The 8,552-nt window shown below is 42.3% G+C and overlaps 2 protein-coding genes across 2 annotated transcripts in view; one reads left to right on the top strand and one right to left on the bottom strand.

Annotated features, from left to right (window-relative positions):
• bri3bp (bri3 binding protein) lies at nt 1–1,640 on the bottom strand. Its single transcript, XM_068738780.1, has 3 exons — nt 1,464–1,640; nt 548–650; nt 1–422 (listed from the first exon to the last, which is right to left on the bottom strand). Exons 1-3 carry the CDS (start codon nt 1,638–1,640, stop codon nt 1–3), a joined length of 702 nt encoding a protein of 233 aa, XP_068594881.1.
• A 2,776-nt stretch (nt 1,641–4,416) lies between these two features.
• Nucleotides 4,417–8,552, top strand: part of stpg2 (sperm-tail PG-rich repeat containing 2) — a 39,644-nt gene continuing 35,508 nt past the window's right edge. The window contains exons 1-3 of the mRNA XM_068760823.1: nt 4,417–4,522; nt 5,814–5,914; nt 6,613–6,783. Of these exons, the coding sequence (XP_068616924.1) occupies nt 4,417–4,522; nt 5,814–5,914; nt 6,613–6,783 (378 nt within the window). The remainder of the gene's footprint in view (nt 4,523–5,813; nt 5,915–6,612; nt 6,784–8,552) is intronic.

Genomic DNA, 8,552 nt, shown 5'->3' with positions numbered 1-8,552 from the left:
CTACTGCTCGGCGCTGCGCTCCAGGCCGTCTATGACGCGGCTCAGCCTGATGTTTAACAGCCTGATCTGGGTGTCCAGGTGGTCGATTTTCTCTTCCAGCGATGCCGCCCCGCCTCCTCGACGCCAGTACGCTCCCACAGGCCCCGTCATAAAGTACACCGCCATGATGAAGAAAAGGGGCAGCACCGCACGCTCAGGGTCACCCTCGAACTTCTGCAGGATGTAGAGGCAGGAGAGGGCAAACAGCGCCACGCGTGCCAGCCAGAAGAAGCGGCCAAACACGGCGTGCAGCAGGTAGAAGAAGCCCCCCAGGAACATGGAGAGGAACCAGTAGGCTACAACCACGGCGGCAACGAGGAGAAGGGCGCGCGCTGGAGAGCTGGTGAGAGACGCGGGACTGAAATAGTGGGTGAGGTTTGAGGCTGTGGAGAAAAGAGAAGTAGGTAAACACAAAGACACGTTCGTAGCATAGAACTAAACTTCTGCAAACAACATATTTATACAAGTATTTCTTTGCAAGTAATGTCATAATGAAGTTAAAACTTACAGTCGATGCCCATCACATCCAGCAAATCTGACCAGATCTTCCATATGGTGTCAAGAAAAGAGTCGACTCCGTGGACGAAGCGCTCCGTCGTTTTGGAGAAAAACTACAGCAGCAAAAGATGAGAAGCGTAAGACTGTGTGGTCGTGAACTAAGTGTCCAGAGGAATCACTCAGAAAGCTAACGGAATACTTTGTGTTAAGATGTTTGGAATATTTCCACTATCATGTATTTCATAAGCACGAAACATTTAGGACCTGGCGACATGACTCTCTACTGCCCACAAGTGAACTATTTTGCGATCGGGTGTAGTTTAACAGCATCAGTGAAAAACAAAATGTTGTTTATTCAGCGTTGACTGAGTCATGCTGCTCCCTCTAACATCTAAAGCCAATAATATTACTTTTTTCTTCCTAACTTGTCTGCATGTGCTGAAAAATGACTAAATTCATCGTGTCGGTCACTTAGTTCAGGGGCCCATGCCTAAAACTGTGCCATTATTCTCTTCCAGAAGTGGGGCTCACACAAGAACAGCATCACCAGCGTAAATCAATTTAAATAAAATGACATTTATAATTGCATGTTGCGTTCGCGGCTCAAGCAAATGTGGCAACCCCAGTCTGGATTCCGCCCTCTGCCGAAGGAGCCGTAATTTCCGGTATATTTGAACGCAACATCAAAAACGTAAAACAAATATATACATGTAACAAAGACACGGTATATTTTTTGTTATTCACATTTTTATGGACATTTTAAGACAACGTCACGTCGAGGCGATGACCTGAGATTACAGTCCAGTTTTGATAACAGCATCCTTGAAAATGTTGGCCAGGCCTGTTCGCCATTGAGCGCAAACCCGCCTCGGCGCCCATGCGTTGCCGAAACGAGCCGCCATCGAACCATCGGTCCCCGCAGTCACCTTGTATAACCCTCTGATGTTGTCCTCTCCGAAGGCGCTGCTGAGAGTCTGGTAGATGCCATTAGCTGCCCGTCGGAAGCTGTTCTGATTGCTGCTCCTGCTCCTGGCGGCTTCAGGTGTGCAGAACAGAGACGAGGAAATAAGCAAGAAAAACACGAACAACCGGATTCCCTTCATGGCGTCCAATAGCCCGAACTGTCCTGCAGAGATTGGTGTCAAAATGGTGCAATAAAACGCAAAGTAAGATAGCCGGAACGAGCCGCCTCCGGTGACACCGTGCTGTGTGGTGAGACAGACTGACCGTGAAGGGGGCGACAGCGCGTGGTGCCTTCAGGTGACTCGGGATTTTCTTTATTCCAGGTTTTACCCAGTGCGCTTTCGGAGGAGATGGTCCATTCGTCTACGTGAGAAAAATAGTCGATTATGTTATTTAAGATGATCAATCAGACGACAATTACGCATCTTACTATGAGGGTAATATGTAGAAAAGTCATGAATGGTGTTTAGTTTTTCAGTTTTTTTTTTACAACAGACAGTAAAATATGCATTTACATCACCAATACTTAGAGTTAAAACAAATAACAAAGACTTTGTAATTATTTTCTTCATTCCTATTTTATTATTAGACCAATTTTACTGGCGGCTGTTATTCGAGTTCAATATTTCCGAGGACACCAAAGCTATCATTTGTCTACATGTGAATTGGAGGCAGGATGGACTCATTTAAAACTCGCTGCTGCCCTCCAGTGGTAGAAATAGTTCTGTAGACTCTGTGTTGAATAAAGTCAACTGGACTTGCAAGAAAAGTTTGAAGACCTTTGGTCTCTCAAGAAGTGAGAGGAGGCGAAAAGTTTTTCATACAAGTCCAGTTGGCTTTATTCAACACAGAGATCTACCTTAACCTGGATGGCTGAGAATTGTCAAAGACATAAAATTGATCAAATAAGGATTTCTTGCAGTATGCTCACGACCTTAATGATGTATTCCAAAGTGCTACTTTGATCAATGCAGTTTCTGCAAACACCCTTTAATCTGATTTCGTATGAATTGAAAAAAAAATGCAATGTGAGTTGAAGACAATGGGAAATAATTTAAGTATATAAGACTAATAAAATCAATGTTGTGGCAAACTGATATACATTTATTATTAGTAGTATATCTAAATCCCAGACAGTCGTAATTTATAGTGCCAATGACAAGTTGCCCACAACAGTTTCTAATAAAGTCATTAATGAATTGTAGCGTTTTTCTCCAATGTATGAACTTTGAGTTAAGATAACGTAGGGACAGGGTTGCAAATTCTCTTTGGAAGTAAAAAATAAAAATAAACAAATACCGGTAAATGAAAATTAATATCATTTTTGTTGTAGGGATGACGTGAGAAGCAAGTTCAAGCAGCGTACGGTTCACTGCTGTTCAGAAGAGGCTCTTGCCTTGGTGGCGTTCCCCTGAGTTCTCATTAGCCAAATCTTTAGTACATTGTGGGCCAAACTAGGAAGTAGGTCAAGACTGCAAATAATGACAACAGAAATGGCGAGAACAGTGGTGCAATAAGGCTGAATGTTATTTTAACGACAGAAATGAGCAAGCCATAATGCTGAAATTTGTTTAATCACAGGAACACGTGTTCAGCAGTTGTTCTCTTTATATTAACACTAACTGGCCTATTTAAGAGGAAGAATAATGGTTAAATTGCTGGAATCTCCCACTAGAGGGTAGGATTGTTCTACTGTTGCACTTCTACAACATTCGGTATAATCACTGTTGCATGTCGAATAAGAACTTAATAGGATGACATCTTGCTTTCGGTGGAATAGTCACTCAGATATTATTTCATAAATTTACAAGCAAAAATAAATATTAACAGCTGCAAACACATTTAAAATACTATATAAATAGTTCAGTCATTTATGTTTCTGAAACAGAGAGAGCCAAGAGCAGTGAGAGCACACTTTACTGAGAGGCTTGACTATTATAACACTTTATTCTGCTCTGCCAAAAAACAATCAAACAAAAAAATCCTCCATACAAGCCCAAAAACAACATATCAGTCAGAGTTAATTCAAAATTCTGCTGCACGACCCAAAGGTGAGCACAAGTTATGCCACTTCAATGTTTTTACACTAGTTATTACCTTTAAGTTCTCCGAATGATGTACAATTAGTAGTAATGTCAACAGCGGTTCTGCTGTATGAACCATTGAGGTCCCTCAGATCCTCTTTTGCCGTATGTCTCTTTTAGCTGTTCCAAAACAGAATAAAAACCGATGGAAGAGTTTTCCGAGGATCTGAGTGGAGCCGAAAACATCAGTATTTTTAAATCCAACCTAAATCCATTCTGGCTTCTGTGTTTCATACTAATACTAATTTACAACAAAATGAGTTTTGAATATATTCCTATCCTTATAATTATATACAATTATTATATGTCACATATCAGAATTTCATTATTATTCTAATCTTTATTATCACTCTTTATCATTATTATTATTATTTTTTCCTGTGTTGTCTTTCACCATTAATCTATTTTGTCATCTTAACTATCAATCTTTAATTGCTATGAGTTTAGTCTCTAAATTAAGTGCATTGGTCTCTAAGGGTGATTTCACACTGTTTGGTCATTTGTTTTATCGATTAACTAATTAATTGACAAACATTTTCGAACCCAGACACAATGGAATGCATCAAACATTGGGCTATTTTTTTTTTTCCCCCCTATTTTTTTCAAATGCATTCCGCCTCCTTTCATTTCTTCTCCCTTCAACTGGTCTCTGATCAGTCGCTGTGTCATGACTTGTGGTATCCTGGCAACGACTCACGCAAAGACACGCGCAGCGCGCATTGAGCCTGTAAGGACGACAGTGAAGGCATGTTTTAACCTCGCGGCATCACAAATATAATCTCAATATCTTTCGACGTCTGTATCGTAGTGACGTCACCAGGCTGCGCTAACAATGTATGACCGAGCTCCACGAATGACCTTCATCGCAACAAGTGGCGCTTCATCCACAGTCGGCCCTGGGTCGTATGACATCATCCCGACTAACACAAAATTACCAGGTAGGAATTCGACTTCTAGTATCAAAAACTTTAGGTTACTGGAAAATTCACCTGATTGTTTTTTTCTTTTATTCCTATGGAGCAAATAAAAAAAGAAAAAACCCCGTGATAACATCAAATAGTATTGATTATATTATTAAACCTTTAAAAACAACAAGTTAAGATAACGTCAGCACACTCTTTCATATCTTTTAAAATGATTTTCACAACTACATAAGTGGGACCGGCTCTATTAGAATTCCAGGGTTGGGAGCTCAACTGATTTCACAGAGGAACAGCCATGATACCTTTTTTCCACTCCCCTTGTTAAACTAAACCACTTCTGCTGAAAGGTATAGGAAAACAATATTTCCAAGAGTGTTACTGGTCTGGCAACACATTTGGAATTTTGCCATTGCCATGCTGAGAGCGAAGCAGTACTTCAGGCAGGTTGCCGTGGTGACAAACTCTTACCACTCCACAATAGCGTGTTCAGGCCAGTATAATGCAGACGGAGGAACGACCTACTGCTTGCACCCTTATGGACTGCGTGTAAAGAATCTCGATTTAGGGTCGACCTCTCCACACGCTGCCCCTTTAGAACGAGTTCATCGCTGCGGGGGTAGAGTCCATTGGTGCCGATGATAGTCCTGCACGGAGCAGTAACACCTGAGATATGATGACTATCAGCCTGATGAGCTTACACTCTTGCTAGGGCTGAGCCCTGGAGGAGAATGGGATCACATTGTTCCTGGCATAAACCCCAATGAGAACCCCGTGTGGTGGGTTGAGACAACGCAACATACAGTATAGAGCAGCCAGGATGAGAAGCTCACATGAAGTGACTCGTTTCGACTGCGTGGCAATGAAACTGAAAATTAAGCTATTGTGAGACACACTCTGACAACTAAACCGATCGTTTGCTGCAAACAGTACGGTTAAGTTTACAGTTCTCTAAATGTTTTGTTGTTTTAAAATACATATTAAGGTAACAAATCATGATGTGTGAGGCCTTTTATTGATGGCACATTTTATTTAAACCCCTTAAATGTACTTTACAGTCAAAATGTCGACTGTTGTTGAATATTAGACCAGTGATACCCAATCAGGTGTACTTTTACCCACATTGGAAATGTATTTTAAATATATCCAGCGATTAGGTCATTGTTTTTGTTTAAAGATGTCTACTTACAACTCAACCTGTGTGAAAGCTGATAAGCAAGTTTGCAGAGGAGCTGAAACAACATTTAAACAATCCACGCTTTGTCCTTTCGTTGTGCTCCTGTTTTTGTGTGTGTGTTTTTTGTCGCAGGTGGCTACGCTCCATTTCTGTCCTTGACCAGCAGACTGCCCTCTCACAATCCATCCAGTGAGATGCCAGCTCCCGGCCAGTATGACTCCTCACCTGTCAAGGTAGTGCAGGTCGCAGGCAATCATGCTCAGCTGCGTTGAGCGGTGTGTTTGATTGGTCCAGGCTGATTGGTGATGGCTGCGGTTCGCGGTTAGGCACTGCCCACTTATCAGAAGGATGTGTTCTTTTGAAATCCACATGCTGAAGTGTCGTTGGGGGGAGTGTCCTACTTAACCCTAAATTGCTCCTATTTTGAGTGTTCGTATGATCGGTTGTAGCTCTTGATGTGAAGGTTAGGGCTTTGCACGGTAGCCTATTCTATCGCTGTATGAATGTGTGAACGGGTGAATCATGGCTTGTGTTGTAAACTACTTTGAGCTGTTGGTCAGACAAGTAAAAAGCCATTTTGCCATTTTGAATTTCCTTCCTGTAGACCAGGGACACAGATCTGACAGTAGGAGTCTTTTTCATGTAGCAGGACCATACAGTTAAAGCATATCAAGTACTGTAGAATATTTGATGATGGTGACATTGCTATGCTCTGTTTCACCCTCATAATTCAAAAGATGCTAAAAGAGGAGGCCATCGATTAGCTATTGTTTTGTCCGTACAGCAACTCTTGATTTGATTCTTAAAATCTATGAAAGTATTTTTGTAATTAATGAAATAAGGTCAGGTGATCAATCTTATAAAATATGTCTTTCTCATTTGTGAACTCATTCTCTGTGCGTCTGCTTGTCTTTACGCTGAACCCACATAGCTAAACATTCACGGCGGCTGCAGTCTCCAGAACCGCTCCGGGCGTTTTGAGGAGGCTGTGTCTGAGGTTCCGGGCCCCGGGGCCTACAATGTGCTGCCTGCTTCTGGAAAGGCACTCAGGGCCACCATGGCTGATGACTCAGGACAGAGTGAGAAACCTGGCAGGAAAACGGTAGGCATCATGGATGAAGTCTCAAGTTCCAAGGACTGAGTAAAAGAGCAGTCAATTCTAACTACTACTACTACTATACTACTGCTGTACTTCTGGCTTGTCCCGTGAGGGGTCGCCACAGCAAATCAACCTTCTCCACTTCACCCTGTCCTTTGCATCGTCCTCCCCAACACCAGCCACTCTCATGTCCTCCCTCACTACGTCCATGTATCTCCTCCTGGGTCGACCTCTAGCCCTGTTCCCCGGCAGCTCCATCCTCAGCGTCATTCTACTGATATTGTCCCTGTCTCTCCTCTGGACATGTCCAAACCATTGAAGTCTGGTCTCTCTGACCTTGTCCCAAAACATCTACCCTTCACTGTCCGTCTTATTGTCTCATTTCTAATCCTACCCAACCTGGGCACTCCCAAGGAGAACCTCAGCATCTTCATCTCCGCCCCTTCTAGCTCCGCCTCCTGTCTTTTCCTCAGAGACACTGTCTCTAAGCCGTCCATCATGGTTGGCCTCACCGATGTCTTGTAGACCTTTCCCTTTGTCCTCACTGACACGCTCCTATCACAGAGCACAGCTGATACTTTCCTCCACCCGTTCCAGCCTGCCTGCACACGATTCTTCACTTCCTAAAGACCAGAATAGCTGCGCCTCCTTCACAAGCGGTGACTGCCAATGCTTTATAGAGGATGCTTTGCCAACAGCTTGCCTCTTCACACCAATCTACAGGAATTAGCGGCAGCTATTTTAAAATCTTTGAGAGAAACACTTTTTTTCTAGCTGACTGCCAAAACAATACTTCTTTATTTATTTATTTATTCATTTATTAAACACATCACCAGCTGGCCTATTTGCATTTGAAATCTTATCACATTGGAAGGAGCATACTATAAACATGGAAGATGAAATAAAAGTAGAATGCCTCATGTTTTGTCCTTAATAAGTCACCACCAGATGTTTCACCATAAAGTCATTTATAAGATGCAGCCGAGACTAAGTAACATCTTTGTGATCAAAACTGTAGAGACAGAGATTCATGTGAGGACCTGCAACTTGACTTTGACTTTAATGAACCAGTTTTCTGACACACGTTATTTTCCTTTATACTATAGTGTCAGTTTTGTATAATATCAATAGACGTGGCTGTGCCGGAGTAAGAACCTGTTCTGTCTTTAGACAGTTCCCAGACGTGTGGACTAAAGGCTGAAATGAAAGGGAGTTAAGTTTGCGTCAGGTCTTCGTATTGCCTAAGAGACGTTGCCCGTTATTTTGTGTTGTGTCATTAAATTCATTGCTATGAAACTGAACAAACGGGAGCTTTGTGGCTTTGTAAATCCACATTTGGCAAAGCAAGCCCTCCCTTCTGTTTGCTTTGAATGTTAATGTCTCGGTTCATTTGTGAATTTAGGAGGAAGCCAACACATTTTTTTTTATCATTTATCTGTCTAATCCTTGGAGGTAGAATCTGAAGCAACTGGATTTCTCTTTTGGGTTTGAAGCTGTTGTTGAAAATGCATATTGTGGGTCATTAAAGTCATTCAAGGCACAAATGGTTTGTTTCCCTGATGGACCATCATGTGAGTATTTGTCTTTATCATCATTGGATGAAGATGAGAGGTGGCGGAACAGACCTCCATCTGTTAATCCCTTCTCCAACCACCTGTCCTCTCCATCCACAATGTGTACATTGTTGTCTTCATATTAGTGAGCATTGTCCCTCAGATGTAGATGGACTTCTGGGTCCTGGATTGAAGTGATAGCTCTCCTGGACTTGTGGC

Source organism: Brachionichthys hirsutus, chromosome 4 (assembly GCF_040956055.1).
Source record: "Brachionichthys hirsutus isolate HB-005 chromosome 4, CSIRO-AGI_Bhir_v1, whole genome shotgun sequence".
In the NCBI taxonomy this organism is placed as follows: domain Eukaryota; kingdom Metazoa; phylum Chordata; class Actinopteri; order Lophiiformes; family Brachionichthyidae; genus Brachionichthys; species Brachionichthys hirsutus.
This window is presented reverse-complemented; position numbering and strand designations above follow the sequence as displayed.

Bases quoted from the DNA above. Each gene is read 5' to 3' on its own strand.
- bri3bp (XM_068738780.1), bottom strand. From the start codon at position 1,640: ATGAAGGGAATCCGGTTGTTCGTGTTTTTCTTGCTTATTTCCTCGTCT. The intron at 651-1,463 runs GTGACTGCGGGG...TTGCTGCTGTAG, and splicing joins ACATCAGAGGGTTATACAAG to TTTTTCTCCAAAACGACGGA. The intron at 423-547 runs GTAAGTTTTAAC...TTTTCTCCACAG, and splicing joins GGATGTGATGGGCATCGACT to CCTCAAACCTCACCCACTAT.